This window comes from Piliocolobus tephrosceles, chromosome 6 (genome assembly GCF_002776525.5).
Source record: "Piliocolobus tephrosceles isolate RC106 chromosome 6, ASM277652v3, whole genome shotgun sequence".
Classification (NCBI taxonomy): domain Eukaryota; kingdom Metazoa; phylum Chordata; class Mammalia; order Primates; family Cercopithecidae; genus Piliocolobus; species Piliocolobus tephrosceles.
In genome coordinates this window covers 25648909-25671801 of record NC_045439.1, presented here as the reverse complement: position 1 = coordinate 25671801, position 22893 = coordinate 25648909, and the positions used below count along the sequence as shown (strand labels likewise).

The 22893-nt window shown below is 36.6% G+C and overlaps 1 protein-coding gene and 1 pseudogene across 3 annotated transcripts in view; one reads left to right on the top strand and one right to left on the bottom strand.

The window, feature by feature from the left end:
* CEP128 (centrosomal protein 128) overlaps positions 1–22893 on the bottom strand; it is a 504131-nt gene that overhangs the window by 350663 nt on the left and 130575 nt on the right. For all 3 annotated transcript variants that reach the window (XM_023185111.1, XM_023185121.1, XM_026455590.1), the window contains 4 exons: positions 20689–20775; positions 18123–18197; positions 16124–16256; positions 10714–10865 (listed from right to left, as the gene is read on the bottom strand). In XM_023185111.1, the coding sequence (XP_023040879.1) occupies positions 10714–10865; positions 16124–16256; positions 18123–18197; positions 20689–20775 (447 nt within the window). The remainder of the gene's footprint in view (positions 1–10713; positions 10866–16123; positions 16257–18122; positions 18198–20688; positions 20776–22893) is intronic.
* Positions 1591–1863, top strand: LOC111521637 (annotated as a pseudogene).

Sequence of the window (22893 nt, the reverse complement as noted above, 5' to 3'; positions counted from 1 at the left end):
ATGATACGAACACATTCTTCACCCAAGTAAAGTACTAGAAATTAAACACATTCAATGCCCTTGAAAAAACTTCCTAATGTTGACCATTGTTTATATTAGTCATATGTTACGTATTAGCACTGTTTTCTTGGTGCATATGAATAAGTCGGCTTTACTTTTTAGAAAGATAATTTGTACTATTTGAATGTTCTGAAGAGCATAATAGACCTGTTGAATTTTGTCACTGTTGAAGACTGAATACAATCTCATTTCCTTATGCCCTTAGAGAGAACTACCTGAAAACAAATAACTATAAAACAATTTAATTTGCTACTTAAAATGATATGCTATCAAGTTAAAATCACTCTAAAGATAAGGAAACTATAAAGACTACAGGAATAACATATGAACAGTTAAAATGGGCTCATTATAAAGAATACTAACTCTCTTTCAATGCTATTTGAGGTAGACAAGCATTGAATAACTCTTAATTACTCAGATACTCAAGGAACATTACCCCACTTGTTTAGTGTCACCCACTTTTCCATAGCAAGTCCTCAAATAATTATCTCCAAAGCTGTATTTTATCTTTCAAATTGCTTTAAATATTCAATAGATCCATAGATAATAAAAAGTTATCATACTTCATATTTTCTGAGGAACTCAAGTTATGTATATCACACACACACACACACACACAAATCTGCACACAAAGCTAAGAATCACAAGGCCCCATTTAATTTTTTTTTTTTAAGAGATGAAGCCTTGCTCTTTCACCCAGACTGGAGTGAAGTGATGTGAACATGGCTCACTGCAGTCTTGGCCTCCCAGATTCCAGTGATTCTCCTGTCTCAGCCCTCTGTATTACTCCATTTTCACACTGCAGATAAAGACATACCTGAGACTGGGCAATTTACAAAAGAAAGAGGTTTAAAGGCTTACAGTTCCACATGGCTGGGGAAGCCTCACAATCATGGCAGAAGATGAAAGGCACATCTGACATGGTGGCAGACAAGAGAAAGGAGCTTGTCCAGGGAAACTCCGCTTTAGAAAACATCAGATCTCACGAGACTTATTCATGATCATGAGACCAGCACAGGAAAGACCTGCCCCCGTGACTCAAATACCTCCCACCGGGTACCTCCCACAACACATGGGGATCCAAGATGGCACCTGGGTGGGGACAGAGCCAAATAATATCATTCCGCCCCGGCCCCTCCAAATCTCATGTCCTCACATTTCAAAACCAATCATGCCTTCCCAACAGTCCCCCAAAGTCTCAACTCAAAAGTCCAGTCCAAAGTCTCATCTGAGACAAAGCAAGTCTCTTCTGCCTACGAGCCTGTAAAAGCAAAAGGAAGTTAGTTACTTTCTAGACACAATGGGGGTCCAGACATTGAGTAAATACAGCCATTCCAAATGCGAGAAATTGGCCAAAACAAAGGGGCTACTGGCCCCATGCAAGTCTGAACTCCAACAGTCAAATCTTAAAACTTCAAAATAGGAGCAATGTGAAGAAGAGGCGAGAATGACCCCCTGACCAACCAAAGTCCATGCGCCACCGCATCCAGCGTCCAGTGCCTACGTCTCGCCGCCGTTGCCACTGTCACCATGCCCAAGAGAAAGGCTGAAGGGGATGTGAAAGGAGATAAAGCCAAGGTGAAGGACTAATCACAGAGAAGATCCACGAGGTTGTCTGCTAAACCTGCTCCTCCAAAGCGAGAACCCAAGCCGAAAAAGGCCCCTGCAAAGAAGGGAGAGAAGGTACCCAAAGGGAAAAAGGGAAAAGCTGATGCTGGCAAGGAGGGGAAAAGCCCTGCAGAAAATAGAGATGCCAAAACAGACCAGGCACAGAAAACTGAAGGTGCTGGAGATGCCAAGTGAAGTGTGTGTATTTTTGATAACTGTGTACTTCTGGTGACTGCACAGTTTGAAATACTATTTTTTATCAAGTTTTATAAAACTGCAGAATTTTACTTTCTTTTTTAAGCTATGCTGTTAGCACACAGAACACTTCATTGCTGATTTTTGGGGGAAGGGGCATATGTCACTAATAGAATGTCTCCAAAGCTGGATTGATGTGGGGAAAACACCTTTCCCTTCTAGTTTCGAGAGACTTCCTCTTGGCTCCCAGGAGGAGGGATTCCCTGACTTTGACACACATGGCCACCTTGGCACAAAAGCCTTGTGCTATGGAAAAACAAATTCATTTCTATGTCCTCTTCCCCCTTTCCATCTTTCAGCATAGACTTAACTCCCTTAAGCCCAGACAGGTACTGGGACCTGATCCCTAGGCATTGGTTACCAGTGTGTCAGGCAATCCGGACTTTCCAGTGGTGCTGCTGAGATGGCAACTGTCAAAAGAGCAGTGGTTCCATTTCTAGATTGTGGAACTCAGATAAATTCTGCCACTTTCATTTCACTTCCTGAAAGTCAGGGTCGGCTTGTGAAAAGTTGTTAAACAACATGCTGAATGTGAAATGTCAACCCTCACTCTAAACTTTCCCTGTTCAGACCATCAGATGAAGACTTCATTGGGTTTTATAGTGGCTTTCTGATTTTTGGTAGTACATTGAAGAAGGGAGTTTGAAAGTTGTTGTATACTGTTAACGATTGTCTGCCCATGTCCTGCCTGAAATACCATGACTGTTTATAGAAAGTATCTTTAATAAAGCTGGATTGAGTTTGGCTTGGAAAAAATAAACAAAAACTCCAGAAGGATCTCCTTTGATTCCATGTCTCATATCCAGGTCATGCTGATGCAACAGGTCGGCTCCCACGGCCTTGCGCAGCTCTGCCCCGGTGGCTTTGTAGGGTAGAGCTCCCCTCATGGCTGCTCTCATGGACTGGCATAGAGTATTTGAGGCTTTTCCAGGTACACAGTGCAAGCTGTTCATGGATCTACCATGCTGGGGTCTGGAAGAGAAGACAGTGGCCCTCTTCTCACAGCTCCACTAGGCAGTGCTGTAGTAGGGATTATGTGCCGGGGTTCCAACCCCATATTTCCCTTCCACACTGCCCTAACAGAGGTTCTCCATGATGGCCCCGCCTCTGCAGCAAGCACCCAGGCATTTCCATATACCCTCTGAAATCTAGGTGGAGGTTCCCAAACCTCAATTCTTGACTTCTCTGCACCCATACACTCAACACCACATGGAAGCTGCCAAGGCTTGGCACTTGCACCCTCTGAAGCCACATCCTGAGCTCTTCATTGGCCCCTTTCAGCCATAGTTGGAGCAGCTGGGATGCAAAACCCCAAGTCCCTAGGCTGCACACCGCACAAGGACCCTGGGCCTGGCCCATGAAACCATGTTTTCCTCCTAGGCCACTGGGCCTGTGATGGGAGGGGCTGCTGCAAAAGTCTCTGATATGCCCTGGAGACATTTTCCCCATTGTTTGGAGGTTAACATTCAGCTCCTCATTACTTATGCAAATTTCTGCAGCCAGCTTGAATTTCTCCCCAGAAAATGGGATTTTCTTTCCTATTGCATTGTCAGCCGGCAAATTCTCCAAACTTTTATGTTCTACTTCCCTTATAAAACCGAATGCCTTTAATAGCACCCAAGTCACCTCTTGAATGCTTTGCTGCTTAAAAATTTCTTATGACAGATATCCTAAAACATCTCTCTCAAGTTCAAAGTTCCACAAATCTCAAGGGGAGGAGCAACATGCCACCTGTCTCTTTGCTAAAACCTAACAAGAGTCACCTTTACTCCTGTTCCCAACATGTTGCTCGTTTCCATCTGGGACCACCTCAGCCTAGACTTTATTGTCCATAATGCTATCAGCATTTTGGGCAAAGCCATTCAACAAGTCTATAGAACGTTCCAAAATCTCCCACATTTTCCTGTATTCTTTTGAGTCTTCCAAACTGTTCCAACCCCTGCCTGTTACCCAGTTCCAAAGTCGCTTCAACATTTTTGTGTATCTACAGCAGTTCTCCACTCCTGGTACCAATTTGCTGTATTATTCTGTTGTCATGCTGCTGATAAAGATATACCCGAGACTGGGCAATTTACAAAAGAAAGAGGTTTAATGGACTTACAAGTCCACGTGGCTGGGGGAGCTTCAGAGTCATGGCAGAAGGTGAAAGGCATGTCTTACATGGTGGCAGACAAGAGAAGAGAGATTATGCAGGGAAACTCTGCTTTATAAAGCCATCAGATCTCATGAGACTTATTCACTATCATAAGAACAGTACAGGAAAGACCTGCCCCCATGATTCAATTACCTCCCACCTAGTCCCTCCCACAACAGTGGGGATTCAAGATTAGATTTGGGTGGGGACACAGCCAAACCATATCACCCCCCAAGTAACTGGTATTACAGGCACATGCTACCACGCCCAGCTATTTTTTGTACTTTTTGTAGATACGGGGTTTTCACTATGTTGCCCAGGCTGGTCTTGAACTTCCAAGCTCAGGCAATCCACCAGCCTTAGCCTCCCAAAGTGCTGGGATTACAGGCATGAGCCATCATACCCAGCCCTATTTAATTTATATGTAAAAAACATAAGGCAGAAATTATTATGTTTCAGAAAACAAAGAAACTTGAAAATAGATATCTTATTTCTAAACTGTTTTACTGACAAACATTCAAATGACAAACTAATGTATTAATAATAAACACAAACTAATTAGTAATTAGCAATAATTACAAACTAATGTATTAGTAATACGTTCAAGAAAAAATTAAAATATTCAGTCCACTTCTGCATTCTGACTTTGTACAACTATCCACACAACTCAAAGAGTTAAAGAAAACAGAAAAACTACTTTTCTTCATAACTCCCAAAATTCATTTTTTCATATAGACGAAAGATCTGAGAATTAAACCAAGTCTTCTAATAGGTATAAAGGTTTATTTAGTTATAGGTTTTTACTTGCAGAACATCTCGGCCGGGCATGGTGGCTCACACCTGTAATCCCAGAACTTTAGAAGGCCAAGGCAGGTGGATCACGAGGTCAGGAGTTCGAGACCAGCCTGGCCAACATGGTGAAACCCCATCTCTACCAAAAATACAAAAATTAGCCAGGCATGGTGGTACACACCTGTAATCCCAGCTACTCAGGAAGCTGAAGCGGGAGAATTGCTTGAACCCAGGAGGCAGAGGTTGCAGTGAGCCGAGATCGCACTACTGTACTCCAGCCTGGGTGACAGAGCAACATTCTGTCTCAAAAAATAAATAAATAAGTAAATAAATAAATCTCTGCCAACAGTCATCTTTGTGAAAAATACAGAAGTATGGAGCATTTAGTAATCTGCCCACAAATCAGAGTAAATTTGGTTAATAACAGAAACAGACCACCTTTCCACTAGATGCAATAACTTCATTAATAGCTTCTCTCTACAAAGTTGTGGCCAATGTTTGTGGCCGATGTTTGTTTTCTTTATAATCTAATCTAGGTATTAAAAATTACTTCCTATTCAGGTAATAGCATATTTTACAATATGCACTTAGATACGGAAGAAATTAAGATTTTAAAAATGAAGTAGAATATGAAATTACAACCAGGGTAATTAAGGTCTCTAAGGTCTCTCTTTGGTCTCCAAAGAGGGTTTAATCTCATTATTAAAAGTAATATTGAAGCAGGCATTGTCATCGTACAGTAAAATGGTCAGCTCTATGGAAGAAATGCACGAATCAAGAGTTTATACTAAAAGAATGGTAACAGAAACAACTTTCCCTCTGTTTGTGTTGTACTAATCATAAAAATAAGGTATTATTGACTATCCTTTCTTTTCTACCATCCTCTTTTTTAAACAAATTAAAATCTCCTATTATAGTCTCAAGTTTCTGCTAATTAATTATCATGTCAGTTGTCACTCAATTATCACTTTCAACATTTAATCTATATTATGTTCAGCACCTTGTTTTTTTCTTTCTTTGAAGTTCTTCCTTGAATTTAAAAGTCATATATTTTTCAAGAAGAGTAAGTTGATGGAAGATGGAGGCAAAGATTAAATCAGGGGAAATCATTGATCAAGGATGCTTGGAATTCTTATGAATACAAATAGGCTATCAAGGTTAATGAGGTTCAACTTGAGTTTAGAAGAAGGGAAAAGTGTACTTAGTATTTTCTATGCATATACAGATTTAAGGTCTTAGGTACAATTTAAAAGGTAAATTATGCAAACTCAAATGTAGCTTCCTTCCATTGTTTTTTTAAGAGCCATTTTTACTGTTTTTCTCTAACGTAAAACAACTGCTTGTAATACATATTCTGGATCAACAAAAACTAATGCAATTAGTAAGATATAGCAAAGGTCCCGTTAAATACTGACAAATCTTCCAGAAATGGATGTGCTTTTAAGAAATGACTAGAGAGCAAATATTAGCTTTAAAAAAAACCATCAACTTTTTACAACATATTATTTCATTCAACAAATACTAATTAAGTACCTAGTATAGGTAAGACTGTGTGGGAACACACAAGGACACAGAGACAAAACTTGGTTCTTAACCCATTTATAATCTGAACAGGAATAGAAGCTTTAAATTCATAAGTGGCTCCCAGAATGCCAGAACTCTGAATTATAACATCAGGGCATACTAGTAAGTGGCCCAGAGCAAAATCTGTGCACAGCAACATATCAAAAGAAAAATTAAACATAAGACTGAGCATCAGAGCGAAAGCATAGAAGATTGCTGGAATGAGAAGAGATGTCAGTTCAACACACTCCAGGAATAAAGACACAGAATCTAGCTGAAGTAAACAGTATCTCTGGTTAGAAGGACTCTGTAAAAACAGAGGTGGGAGGTTGAGAAGTTCTACTATAACTATGAACAAACAACCCTTAAGACATCATTATTCTCTGATTCTGTGTTCATTAAGCAATTTTTTGGTTACTAATTCTAAAGTCAGAAAATTAGGAGATTGGTGCCCTGCATAAGAGAATAATGTTTTCGTATCTGTATAGGACTCCCACAGGGTAAACCAGTGAAGTGGTACTCTTTTGTATATTAGGTCAGTGCAAAAGTAATCTCGGTTTTTACAATTACTTTTGCACTGACCTATACTTCTCTCTTCTGAGTTTCATTGTTAATATGAGCCAGTCTCCTGGGTCACACACAGAAGACTCAAGTTTCCAGATATGAGGACAAGACCTTGAAACATGATGTCTCCACCAAGGTAAGGGCACCAAAGTTCACTCTGTCTTGGTGACAGTGCAGCTGGCTTTTTTCTGAGTCTCCTTTTCTACTTTATTTTGGCCCACTTTGCAATTTTATTTTTTTATTATTATTATTTTTGAGATGGAGTCTCTGTCACCCATCCTGGAGTGCAGTGATGCAGTCTCGGCTCACTGCAACCTCCGCCCCCAGGTTCAAGCAATTCTCCGGCCTCAGCCTCCCAAGTAGCTAGGATTACAGGCACCTGCCACCACACCTGACTAATTTTTGTATCTTTAGTAGAGATGGGGTTTCACCATGTTGTCCAGGCTTGTCTCAAACTCCTGACCTCAGGTAATCCACCTGCCTTGACCTCCCAAAGTTCTGGGATTACAGGCGTGAGCCACCATGCCTGGCCCCACTTTGAAATGTCAAACAAAACATACCCAGATTACTTCAAGAGACTGTGAGAAAGGTGCCATAAGTATATTAGTGATATGGACAAAAGGATTATTCAGAAAGAAGAACAATCACTTACAGCTGATATAATCCAAAAAGGCTTCATGGTGGAAAAAGTTTAGGATTTCCAGAAAAAGAAAAGACATGCAAAGTTGTTCACAGAAACAATGAACAACTGGAACAAAGGAAAAAAATGGTGGAACTGAGTAGGGAAGTTTAAGAAAAAAGGAATTATTTGAGAAGACCACATATGAGGTTCTGTAGGAGAGGTGTCAGAAAATGAAGGTTAAAAAGAAAGACATTAATGATTGAATAAGTCATAAGAACTGTTACTATATATATGTTCTTGGGCCTGACCAATGATCTCATTTTGTGCATCTTTTTTATTCATATTTGGTCTCTGAAAAGCAACTAAAGAAGAGTAATCTTTCTTTTTTAATAGAATGTATAAGGCAACATCTTCATACTACCCAATATTCTCTAAAAATAAAGCAGAGGCTAAATTTCAAGAAAAAATTTCAATTGTTAGTGATTTGTTTTTCTAAGACCACCAGAGCCGGCACAAAAGAACCAGCGAGTAGGCAAGGGTAGGAGCAAAACTGCAAATTTATTTTTGGTCACCTAGCTTCAGGGAAGAAGGTGGGTAGGGAGAGGTCTGTCAGCCTCCGGCAAAGGAGGCCAAGAGAGTCACCCGGTGAAGCTCTCGGACGGAGTTCCTGCAGTCCTGACAGGAGTGAGGAACTGAGGAAGGCCGCGGGGCGTGCTGGCTGGGAGCAGCTTTTCTAGGAGTGGGAGGGCAATAGGCGGGGCACAGGCATGTCGGGGGAGGGGAGCGTTCCGCAAGTGCGACCAGGTAAATCTTGGTCTCTTCGGACTGACGTCACCTGGCGCATGCCTGGTTGGTCTGCACCTTCCCTGGCGCCAGCTGCATTTTCGCGCGTGCGGGAAAAGTTGGTGATGAAGAACCCGGAAGTGCACCATCTTGCCTCCATTCGTCCAAACAGTTAGAGGTTACAATCAAGTAATCTATGACCTAATATCTCACAAAGTCTGCATGAGACATCACTTTGAGAATAGCTTGGGAAAAAAGATATTCAAATGGCCTCCAAAAGGTGCCACAAGAACATTAGTGATACGGACAGCACACTTGTTCTACCTTAATAGTTCTTTTACAATGAAAAATAAAGCATAATCAGAAGTGTCACTAAATCAGAAACAGTTGCAAATTTAGTTAACTATTTTATTTTTTGAAAAAAGAAAATCAGAAAAAATAAGACTAGTTAATGTTAATGTCGTAAGGGATAAACACTGTCTTTGTGATGTCCTTTGCAATGGCAACTGGAAAAAAAAACTTTCATTCTCAAAAAGAAATTTATTCTTAGAAGCAAGACAAACTCAAAGAACTTTCTGCATCAATTTTATTTTTATTTACTTATTTTTTAGAGACAGAGTCTTACTATGTCGCCTAGGCTGGAATGCAGTGGCACAATCACAACTCGCTGGAGCCTTGAACTCCTGGCTCAAGCAATCCTCTCACCTCATTCTCCTGAGTAGCCGAGACTACAGGCACAAGCCACTGTTCCCAGCCTGCATCAATTTTAGATCCACTGTGAGAAACAAGGAGTCGACTGCATTTGTGTTCTTTGCTAGGTTGCCAGCACCTAGAACAGTGTCTGGCATGTAACAGGCAGTCAATAATATTTGATGTGTTGTAAAAACCTTTCCTCCAATTGTTTTTCACACCCACACTCTATACAGCTAAACCAAACTAACCCAAGAGGACTCAAATTCTTCCCCTAACCCATATGAAATTGAAAAAAAAACTATTCAGTTAAGACAAGGAGAAAGCCAGGAATCTTGAATAAGAGCATTATTAGGCTATTATAAATAATTTTTTTAGTGCTCACATATTTGAGATTTTTTTCCAATTTATACCATGATGGCAAGTGAAAAGAAACAATACGAAGGAAGGAAAGAAGGGAGGAAGGACCAACGTGTGGTTATGAACATAAAGCAAAGGGATTTTTCTACCTTTTAGATCTAACCAGCATAGTTTTTTTTTTTTTTTTAAATACGTGACTTCAGCAAAATAATCATATTTTAGCATTTTCATCAGCAAGATCAAGGGCTAAAATAATACCCATGAAGCAAACTTTAAAAGTTGTATAATTACCATTGCTCCGAGACAATTTCAAATAAGTCTTTATTAAACATGTAGAGGGCTTTGTAAAGAGTATGTCAATATTTCATTATCTTTACAATCTGAATCTTGAACTAAATTTAAAAGACATTTTCTACTGATGTGCTGACAAGATGAAAGAGAAACACAGACGAGTAACATTAAATATTTCCTTTGGGTTATATAAAATTAGGTGCTTTTAACACCAATTTTCTACCTTTCATTTTAATTTTGGAAATACTTCAAGTTAGAATAAAACTTCACTCATAAAAACAGATACAGGGATGATTGATACATATCTATTTCCAAATGTGTCATCCATGTTTAATCTAATTTGCATAATTGTAATTTGAATTAAACCATTTCCTTTTATGAGGTCCTTTCCTTTGATTTTTAATATATACCGATAATTACCTCATCTATGCTAGATAAAAGCAGGAGATGGTAGATGCCTAGTTATACTTCATTCATGGTTACCACATCATCCATGATTGCTACACAACTCTAAATTAATGGAGGCATGGCAATTCCACCTCATGCAGAACAACTAGAGGTCTGAAAACCTTTATGGTTTCAAAGAAGAATTATCAGTAACACCTTTTCACTATGCATTATGCAAGTTTCACCCACAAAATAAATAATAATTCACTGTTCTCTCAAAGAAAAAAGGTCCCTTCTGTCTGCAGAAAGGGTTCAATTGCTATTAGAACAAAAATATTTTCAAATTTAAAAATAGCAAAGGATTTCTCTGTGAAATAATAAAGGAAAATAATCCAGGTTCCTAGCTTTGGGGTCCTGAATGAAAGAGAACTGAATACATAGGAATTTCTACATATAAGTAAATTAGCCATTAATATAACTTTATATTATCAATGCTCAAACTAGAGTTCATAAAACAATACATCTTTATATTAAAATTTCATTAAGCAATTCCATGAGATAAAATTAAAATATTTCAAATATGGCTTAAAAAGAGCAAACTCACCTCTACTTGTGATGCCAAATGTGCTTTCTCCTTGTCTTTTCTCTCCATGCACCGTTTCACTTCCTCTAACTCAGATGCCATTGCACTGAAGTTCAGCTGCACTCTGAAATCTGACATTTGCTTCTCCAGGTCCTGTTTTTCCCGCTCAACCCCTTAAAAGACAAAATGTAAGGCTCAACAATTGTTCTTGATTCACAGAAGAATGTACTTTCAAATAGTACTGAGACCTGATGTTTCAATATTCTAGCTATCATAATCCATTTACTGACACTGTTATTCAACAGACTTTGCCAGCCTGTTCTTTCAAGTTTTATAGCTTTCAAAAACATATACATTGCTATGTCATCAAATATTATTCCAGTTTGATACTAAAATTTAAAATGTTACCTGATTTCTACTGCACTTTATCTCAAGAAAATCATACACATTTTTAAATTTAATTTTCCTCACATCTCTACATTAACTCCAAACAGTAAAACAAAAATACAAAAAGAGTTTTCAACAAAGCCACTTCACCCACAAAATAATTTTCTTGCAACATAAACAACAAATGATGCTATTAAATCTCTGATAGTGTATGGCCGACCAATTTACTAATCCTTACTAATCTGGAGATTACAACCTGAAATTAATATATCATTTAACAATATAAGTTGACTTAGTATTTAAATCAACGTGAAATACTTGATCTATGATACACAGGAGACCTTCTTCTAATATAAGGACAAATAACATAAAAGTTCATCCTCAATGAGCTTACATCCTGATGTGATTTGGCTCTGTCCCCACCCAAATCTCATCTTGAATTGTAGCTCCCATAATTCCTACATGTTGTGGGAAGGACCAAATGGGAGGCAATTGAATCATGGGGGCAGCTCTTTCCCATGCTGTTCTCATGATAGTGGATAAGTCCCATGAGATCTGAGGGTTTTATAAAGGAGAGTTCCCCTACACAAACTCTCTTCCCTGCCACCACGTAAGACATGCCTTTGCTTCTCCTTTGCCTTCCATCAGGATTGTGAGGCCTCCCCAGACATGTGGTACTGTGAGTCCATTAAACCTCTTTCCTTTACAAATTACCCAGTCTCGAGTGTGTCTTTATTAGCAGTATGAGAACAGACTAATACATATCCCAAGAATAGAGACAAAATATAAATTACTTTATGGACTCTAAAATGTCAACAATTGGAACATGTACTATCATTTAAAAACTACTACCTTTCTAGTGGTTTCCTTTCCAGAAAAAACAAAAAAGGGAATGAAAGAAGAAAACACTAACAAATTAAATTTATACATCATTCGTAAAATACATTCCAACTTCAGAATACTAGTGTTCAAAATTGTATATATTAGAAGGGAAGACATGGGCATTTCCATAGGATGATAAGAGCACTGATAGATACATGTGGATTATACAGAAACAGTAAAAACAGTAAAAGGGATTAGCTCTGTCTCAGTGAGGAACTAAGGTAGGAAGAACTGAGAACTAAGTCAGACTTAAAGAATGAATACAAAATTTCACCAAGCAAATGAGAAGGAGCTGGGGTGTTTTTAGGGAAGGCACACACCTAGCATATAAGTACAAAACTGAATTTAACATTCAGGTAACTGCACACACAGTAGTTTTAAGTAGCCAATACATCTCATATATTATGAGGGTGGGAGGGAGTGTCAACAGAGTTTATGTGTTGCTAGGAAATTTAGAATTTATCCTACAAACCAAGCATCAGCAAACATTTTCTATAAAGTATCAGATAACAAATATCTCAGCTGTATGATTTCTGTCACAACTTCTCAATTCAACCATTGTATTGCAAAAGTAGCCTAGACATTGCATAAACGAATGGGCGTAGCTGTGTTCCAATAAAGTTTATTTACAAAAATAGGTGGCAGTCTGGATTTGGCCCATGAGCCCTACTTTCTCTACTTCTGATAGGTATCCAACCTGCAAATGTACATATTTATCTATTTGTAAATGTATGTATTTTATAAATATATGCATTTTATTTTATATATATGTGTATATTTGTGTGCATATAACGTCTCAATAATATGTATATATTGATACATGTTTCTTGATATATATATGGATGTAACATTAGAATGAATATATATTATATAAAATATGAAGGCATGTATGTATACATATATGTATACTTTATGAAACATATATATTTGATATGGAGACATATTTTGGTATGTTTACTCTTATATATATACTAGTAAAGATAAATATACACACACATCTATACATACATATACATGTAGTATACGTAATGAAACATTTCCCAAAGTTAAAATATTTAAAACAAAAAGTATAAAATGTAAACAGCATTACAAATACTCGATTTTAGAGAATGCTTGGTCAATATAGGATAGCAGTTAAGATCTCAAGTTTGGGGAAAAAAAAAAATTGGAGTCTGCTACTTCCCTCATGTGTGATCTTGGGCAAGTAACTCAACCTCCTTATTCTCAGGTCCTTTTTTTAATCATTAATATAGAAATAAGAAATAATAATAGTGTCCTTTAGTAGTAGAAAAGAAAATGGATTTCAGAGAGGCCAGAATAGGTAAGACAAGAGAGTGCTACATGTCCTATACTGGCCCAAGCATGCTTAAGCTGGGGGAGTAGGAATAAGAAAGAGAATGTTGCAAATTCAAGAGATATTAGGATGTATAAATAGGCGTGAGGTAGAAACTAATTATATGGAGGAGAGAATAAATAATTTCTATGTTCTTTGCATTTTAGACTTGGATGTCTGGATGGAGGATGATGCCATACACTGAGAAAGGAAAGGAAAAACATGTTTGAGGAGATGATGAATTCAGCTGTGTATCAACATGCATTCTGAGGAACAGCATACAGAGATAACCAATGAGCAACTCCATCTGGAGGGCCAAAGGTTAGGAGAGCAAATAGAGCTAGATTTAGGAATTATCATCTATAGGTGATAATTTTTCATCAATTCCCAGGCAGAAATACTAAGTAACAAAAGCCATGAATAGGATAGTAGGCAAAACCAACATTGAAAAGACACACTGAACACAGCAAAAAGATTCCAATACAAAGAATGTAAATAACTAAGGCAGAAGAATTAGGAAAGGCAAGGAGCATGGAAGTCAGAGGAAGACTTTCAAGAAGGAAGAAGAAACAAGCAAGTAACAGTAAAATAAGTAATGAAATGATATCCTTGGAATTGACAGAGGAGATTGCTAGCAAACCATGCAAAGTCAATTTTACAAATAGAGGTGGAACCCATTTTGCAGTGGGCAGAGGAAGAAATGAAAATGTGATAAGTATGACTTCTACTATAGAACTGCCTTTAAATAATATAAGTATTCTGTAAAGAATGAAAAACTCTACAATTGTTAAAAGGTGAAGAAGTCCATTATCACATATACAAAAAAACTTCCAAAATTTTTTTTGTACCTGATAAGTAGCTAAGAAAAGCTCAATATTTTTAGTCCTCAAAGACTTACAACAAAAATAATTACATTTTATGAAGTATCAAAACATATAACAAATGTGTTGGTCTTTTTTCCAACAGTTCTCATGTGCATCTTTATGAAATTTGATGAAGAAGCTAACAGCTTAGGATTGTTTAAAAATAAGTGATATTCTGGGTCAAATGATACCTACATTATATCACACAGAACTTAATGAAACTTAATGGCATACAAATAAAAATATGCTAAGGTTTGGATATAGTTTATTTGTCCTCACCAAACCTCATGGTGAAATATTATCCCAACTATGGCTGTTAGGAGATGGGGCCTAGTGGGAGGTGTTTGGGTCACGGAGACAGGTCCCTCATGAATGGCTTGGTGCCCTTATTGCAGTAGTGAGTGAGTTCTTGCTCTCCTGAGGCTAGATTGGTTCTCAAGGGAATTGATTAGTTCAGACAAGAGTAAGTTGTCAGAACTCCATAACATCCCTTGAATTTGGTCCCCCTTTACACATCCCCACTCCCCAATTGACCTCCTTTGCATTGTTTTGATGCAGCACAAAACTCCTCCCCCGAATTCAAGTAGATGCTAGAGCCATGCTTCTGGTACAGCCTACAGAACTGTGATCTAAATAAAGCTATTTTCTTTGTAAATTATCCAGCCTCAGGTATTCCTTTAGTGTAACACAAAAGAGACTAAGAAAATATATTATTTAGAGGTCAGGCGTGGTGGCTCACGCCTGTAATCCCAGCACTTTGGGAGGCTGAGGTGGGCAGATCATGAGGTCAGGAGATCAAGACCATCCTGGCTAACACAGTGAAACCCCATCTCTACTAAAAATACAAAAAAAAAATTAGCTGGGCGTGGTGGCGGGCATCTGTAGTCCCAGCTACTCAGGAGGCTGAGGCAGGAGAATGGCGTAAACCCGTGAGGCAGAGCTTGCAGTGAGCTGAGATTGCGCCACTGCACTCCAGTCTGGGCGACAGAGTGAGACTCTTTTTCAAAAAAAAAAAAAAATATATATATATATATATAGATATAGATATAGATATAGATATATAGATATATAGATAGATATATATATATGTATATCAGAATAGGTTTGTCGAAATTTGTTATCCATTGATGATTTTCTGGCAATGTGGAAATTCTAGCTTAGGCAACATATGGAGGTATATTTGGAAAGCCTGGGGCAATATTTACCTTCCCTGAATTTAATAGTACATCAAACACTTAAAAAAATTTCACCAATACTTTGAGCATTTGAGCAGGAAGCCTCATTATTGGAATAATATAGAAGCTGAGCAATGTGAACTCACCTAATAGAAACTATTATATAATCTCAATATTATCATTATTAAGCCTGAACATACATCCAATCATTAAATTTCATAATTTAAATTAACACCTCCACTGAGAAGGTATCCTAATATTTTTCAAACACAAAGTGTTCCTAATCCACATTAAAAGCCAGTGATACAGCTCATGACTACTTCTGAGTTGTGATTAATTTTTGTCACCAACTCCAGATCACAAAAAAGATAGGGTATTAACTTTAATTTCTCCTATATTGAAAACTGAGATAAGAGAATGTGAAAGACAGAGTGACATTTACAGTGTAAGTACAAAGACTGGTACATACATACACATATGCACATATATTTGGGCATGGGAACAGGAGGCTGGAAAAACTACTGCTTTTGCAGGCTCTTTCTAAGAGAAAACCATCCGTGGTTAAGTAGGTCTAATAACCCACATGGGTTTGAACCAAGCAGGGAAGTTATTAAAATGGGATGATGCTAAATTATTATCAACTTATCAGAAAATTTTTAATAGATCAAGAAACAGTATGATATGAGCATCACAAAGGAATGCAATTTCTGAGGATGAAAAGTATTTTCTAAGAAAGACCAAAAAGCCCCCACACAAATTATCACATTATTAGGTACAAATCTACATTTTACCTCTCCTAAACCTCCAGTCCTCCCCTTGTTCATCCTGATAGTTTGACTGTTGCTTGGAAATCTGAGACACTTGATGCTGTAAACCCTTTCGATCACCCTCTGCTTTCGTAAGTTGTGCACGCAGTTCTTCTACCTAAACACATCGTCAAAAATCAAACATCAGTTTTCACAATCAGAAAAAGACCTACTTCAAATGGGCTATTGTAAATACAAGTTGAATCCAGGTTAATCTCCTTCCAAGCATAGTGGAACGGTTTCCTGCTCCATTTCCTCATTCCTCTCATTTATTCCACAAAGAATAAATGCATAGTTTTTCCTTCTCTGTGTCCATTGAGGCAAAGAATGTGATCAGATTTTTTTTTAATCACTTATTTTGTCCTCAGTCTACTCCATTACTATTAACCCAAATCAGCTTCAATTAAGTATTATACGTTTTTATATTTTTCTATTTTCACCCATTTGCTTTCATGTGAACATGGTCTATTGGTTGTTAAATTCAAGATAAATGATCATGATTTAGCATATTTTGATACTAAAATAATGCTCAAAATAAGTATGTAATAGATGCTGTTGAATAAACTCCAAACTCCTTGAAGTCAGAAACTGATTTATCTTTCTATCCTTAGACTGCTAAATTACCTAGCACATAACAGGTACTTCCAAAAGACCATTAAACAAGTTAACAGTGACAAAAAGATTCAGCTAAAATCACAATGACAACCTAAACAAAGACATATCTTGCTTCCATAACTGAAACTGGAGATTATAAGTCAGAGTTCCAAACAAATCAGAATGGAATTAAATACAAATATAAACTTCTAAAAAGGAAAATTTGAACTCTGCCAAAATTAATTCCATGTGACCACTGGCTGCAGAACAAAGTCAGCGAATATTTTCAAAGATTTTGTAAAACAGGTGCTATCTTGTATTTTCAGCACCAATTGTCAAAATGTAATACTCCTTCTGAACATCTATAATGCTTGACATCTTTGCCTACCCCTAGCATATTCTGAAGGTGAGTTATATAACACACACTTCAAAACAGAAGAAAGTATAATTGCAGTTTGTATTAAACACAGAGAGGCAGTTAGAACCCCATATGCCCTTATCCAATGTATGTAAGATGGTTATTTAAAGTTACTGAACTTTAAACATCAGAAGCGCCAAACTCCCATTATGGGCTGATGGAATGCAAAATGTTATACTTAATAATTAAGCCTTATCGGCCAGGTGTGATGGCTCACACCTATAATCCCAGCACTTTGGGAGGCCGAGGCAGGGGATCACGAGGTCAGGAGATGGAGACCATCCTGGCCAACATGGTGAAACCCCATCTCTACTAAAAAAAACAAAACATTAGCCAGGTGTGGTGGCACATGCCTGTAATCCCAGCTACCGGGAGGCCAAGGCAGTAGAATCACTTGAGCCCAGGAGGCGGAGGTTGTGGTGAACCAAGATTGCGCCACTGCAGTCCAGCCTGGCAACAGAGTGAGACTGCGTCTCCAAAAAAATAAAATAAAATAAGCCTTATCTTTGGTTTAAAAGGGTGAAGTAGTATCTTGAAAACATGAATTAAAGACAATAATGTTATTCAAAGTAACGTAAACATGCAAAGGTCTGTTTTATGTAGTTTACTTCTTCCTTTACTTCCCAATGCCTCCTGGAATAAAATTAAGCTCCTGGGAAAATTTTATCTTATACATTCAGTCTTACTTTTACACTGCTTATGCTAAGAGAGATAAGTAGTAAGTTGTAGCAGCAATCAGCAAGATACACCAATGCAGTGGGGACTTTGGCTGATGTTTGTACTAGCTTTCTCTGAATTTCCCTGAAAGAATTTTATCTTTTGCTTAGGTGTGCTGATATACATTCCTTAGGAAAACATTTTTTTCTAGACCTAGGTTTTTTTTTCTTTTTTCCTTTCACAAAGACATTTAAATAGAGCTACTCAATCCTGATTTAATGTAAAAGTATATTATAATAACTTGCATAGACTTACCTGATGCAAAAGTGTTTCTCGGCTGCCTTCAGATTGATTCAATAACTTTCGAGATAGCTCCAATTCCTGTTCAAGCTAGAGTTTCAACAAAGGATAAATAAAAATGTCCAATGGAACAGAAGATAACTAAATTATTATGGGCACAGTTTAAAAGGAGAAAAGTGGAAAAGTTTTCAGAAGACATTTACAGCTAACATAAAAGAATAAATCTCTCACTATGAACATATATCAATACTTCCAATAATTCCATTAATGTTAATCGTGTAACATAAAAGAATAAATCTCTCACTATGAACATATATCAATACTTCCATTAAAATAATGTTAATCGTATAACATGAAGTGAACTAGACCAGGCCTCAGGAAGTCAGGATCTAGTAAGTTTCACCTCAACTGTGAGTCAGTACCAGTCTCTTCTCCTTAGGCCTCTGTTCTGTCATCTCTAAAATAAAAATTTTGTATTAAACAGTCTCTGAGATCCCTTCCAGTTCTAAATTACTTCAATCTAAATTCTAAGGCAATTTTTTCCTTTAAATTAGAAAATGTAGTGTCAAATTAACTAAATTAGAATAAAAACTGCAGGGACCCAATAACTCAAAAGTTTCATCTAATTGGTGATTTCCTACATCCCTAATATTTCTAACATTTATAAGACATTCCTTAAATTTTTAAATGTCTAAATACAGAATGAGACATCTAAAATTTCCTTAATGATACTGCCATGAGGTAAATATTGATAAAAAATATGACCAGTTCAGGAGATCGAGACCATCCTGGCTAACATGGTGAAAAGCTGCCTCTACTAAAAATACAAAAACTTAGCCGGGTGTGGTGGTGGTGCCTGTAGTCCCAGCTACTCGGGAGGCTGAGGCAGGAGAATGGCGTGAACCCGGGAGGCGGAGCTTGCAGTGAGCCAAGATTGTGCCACTGCACTCCAGCCTGGGCAACAGAGTGAGACTCTGTCTCAAAAAAAAAAAAATGTGACCAGTTAAGTGACTAAATATTTTACAAACTCCTAACATGCCTAGATGATTTCAAGCTGAAATATGTAACAGGATAGAACATAAGTTTCTTAAAAATTTAGAGCTTATATGTCCTAGATTTATTTGCATTTTATAACAGTAAGGTAGTTTTATAAAAATCGTACATTTATATTAAGACGCTAGTAAGTGCTTAGATTTGTAGTACTTATTCTAAATTGTCATTTCAATTGAACAACTGCTATCTGTATATTAATCCTTTAATAATTGCACATGTGGTGGGTGTGCTTATGAAAGAACATGAGAGAGCCTTGTGGTGATGGAACAGTTCTGTATCCTGATGGTGGCAGTGGTAACAAGAATCTATACAAGATAAAAATGGATTGAACTTCACTCACACACACACACACACAAACACATAAAACACAAATGAGTATATATAAAGCTGGTGAAATCTGTATAAACTAAGTAGATTGCACCAACAATTTCCTGGTTTTGATATTGAATGGCAATTATGCAAAATGTTACCACTGAGGGAAACTGGGTGTATGGGACCTCTCTGTGCATCTTGTTTTACAATATCCTATAAATCTATAATTATTTCAAAATATATCTTTAAATCTAAGTATATAATTTTTTTAAAAGTATACATGTGGCTCATAAAACAAATGTCATATTTTTTAAAAAGTAAAGTATATGTGGGGATCACAGAATCCACATAAAATACTGTCTGACCCATTCTTTAGTCTCTATGGAGAAATAGAGTGAAGAAATCATAATTGAAGCAAAATGACTTTGAAATCAACCAGAGCCCATATTGGTCATAATCCCTGTGTAATTTCAACATCACAACTCCCAAAGGGCAAATTTGATGACCTAACATACTTTGCTTACCCTGAAAGCAGCAGGGAAGCTGCCTTTACATGAGTTGTTGAAATGAAATAAAGGAGGCAATGGTAGGTAGAAAAAAGCAATATGGAGTAAAAACAGGGCAAATTTTCACTTCATCTTCTATTACTTTGAGCTCATCCTTAAATCTACTTATTCAAAAATTAAGGAAGAGTTGTTTGGCCTCTGAATTCCTTTCTAACTCTAAAGTGCTAAGCTCTACGTGCTCATAGACATGAACACACAGTTCATAAACATGAACATAGGTCAAAGGTTGTTGATATTTAATTTAATTGAATAGAAATAGAGAATGCTTTCAGAACTGGGCTGCTTACTATATCTGTCCACTATAATGAAAATGAATATAACCAAAATATTCAGTCTCCAAATGACAGGTCTTTTCTAACCCTGCAACAAAGTCAAGTTCTTAAAATGTTTCCAACAAGAAAAGGTAAAGTTTAATTCACCTCTCAGAAAGCAGAGTGGTCATAGATGACAAGGTAGCAAACAACCTGCTTCTCTATTTCCAAGAGTAAGTCCTAGCAAGTAGATGAGCTGTTGAACCAATTGACTCCACATAGAAAGATAAAGAATTCACAGTGTTCTAAAGGATCCTGGTGACACTTTTCAAGGCACTCAACAAATACCACTGGCCCCAAACCACTTTATTCTCTGAAAGATAACTTTTAAAATCTTACTTGATTCTTCTCAGTTTCAGTTTGTATTAGCTTATTTTTTATTGCCCCCTCATGCTCATCTGCTTTAGCTTCTTGTTTCTTTAGTGCCTGGAATGAAAGAGGTGGAAAAAAAAAATTACTCCAAAATATGTACAAAACTGAAAGTCACTACTAGAATTTATTATGTATTAGGGCTGAGGAAGACATGGATATGAGTTACACAAAATCTATAAATTACAACCTGCTCATTCACTGTAACCCTAAGAACGCTTCAGTGGGGACAAAATATAAACAATAAACAATTCCTGATCATCCTAATTAATATTCATTTCATTTCCTTTTTTTCCCCATCTTTGGGAATTTTATTACATTATTTAGAGGGCCTAGATAGCTAACAGTTTACCTGGAAACAAATATTCTTTTCTACAGTTTCCCCTCTTTAATAAAATGAGGAAAAATAACTTTAAGAAAATACACATTTCAAAAGTTAACTATAAAAGTGTTTGTTTTGGTTTGTTTCTATGTTAAGACAAAATTAAACTTAAAGGGGAAAATTATACTTGAAACTGTCTTTCATAATATCTGAAATGCATTCCATTTGCTTAAAAATTATTTTTAACAATTTTAGTGTTTAGACTTAGCAAGGTGTATGTGTAAAGTCCATATGACTTGTGAAAAGCCAAGCTTCCAGAAGCTTTTCCAACAAGATCAACAGAAAACCAATTTTTAGGCAAACAGCAAAATATGTTAAAAACGGCTTTGATGCAAGTATACTCAATCAATTTCAGCTCCCTCTGCCATAATTCTGACTCTCAAATAGAAATTGAGTAAAGAGGCAGAGAGGCACCAACAAAATGAAAAATAATTTTGATTTGAGAATAACAATATTATCACACTTTTATAGTGTTTAGTATGTCCAGGCATTCTTCTTCTCCTCACGTATAATAAATAAATATATTACATATATTCAAAATATACATTTACTCCTCATGATGATTCTATGAATTATTATTATTCCAAGCCCATTTTATTAAAGGGGAAATTGGAGCACAAGAAGTTGAATCATTTGCCTAACGTCACTCACCTACTTAGTGACAGAGATAGGATACAGATTATGGCTGCCTGCCTGTTAACAGCTGAGTACACTGCTTCTTTATATTGAAATAATAATACCAAACTTAAAGGGTAGTGATGAAAACTCAATGGTCTGATATCTGTAGAGCACATAAAGCAATGTCTGGCTCCCAGCAAATGTGCAATAAAATGCAACTATTATTATTGGTAATAATAATAGACTGGGTAACAGAGTGAGATCCTCAAAAAAAATTAAATAAAAAAAATCAAAATTTCTACATTTAAGTTGGTTGAATAAAAGAAACTCTAATTCTCTTGGATACTTAGAAATTTGCTAAAATAATATTGTGCTACTCCTTTCTTCCTTACTTTCCCCTTACAACATCTAATAAGTTATTTATAATATTGATTTTCCAAAATAATGTACTTTTCTATTATAGCTCTACTTGCTGCCTAAAACTGTATTTAATAGTCTCCTTTTTCCAATTTCTCCTTTTACTCTAAGTATATATAAGTCTTAAAAAATTTTTGTGAATGATAACTTAAATTCTATTGTTTTCAATAAGGAGCAAAAGTGAGATACTAAGGAACAATCCAAAGCAAATTACTACATTTCCACTATATCATCTAGAAATGCCATTAAGTTTGAACACTAGCTGCTTTCTATATACCATGAGTCAGTAAACAAGTAAACACAAATGCAATACTGTAGCCTAGAATATTGAACCGTTTTCTACATTATCTAGTTTAAAATGAAAGACAGAAGGAAAAAACCTAACACTTAAGGGCCATTAAATATATATTGATGCACCTGTAATCACTGAAAACACAAACAATACTCAAAGAGAGACATTTTTAAATTAGCCAAATCAAAATTACAAGCCATTTCTTTAAACCTTAATAATAAACGGTAACTAATTTACTACCTTTTTTTAAGGGTGTAAGCCTGCACTGGATTTCTTTTCCATTTGACTTAAATCAAGCAACTTAGAATTATATTAAAACTGACCCAGTAAAAACAGTTATAAAAGAAGGAAAAAAAAATCACATGCCAATGAATTTCAATAATTACGTTATTTTGTTCTTTAAAGCTTGTTTGTTTCCTAAGAGCAGTTTAGCTAAAAGCTATCATGTGCCCTGCTCCAGGATTTA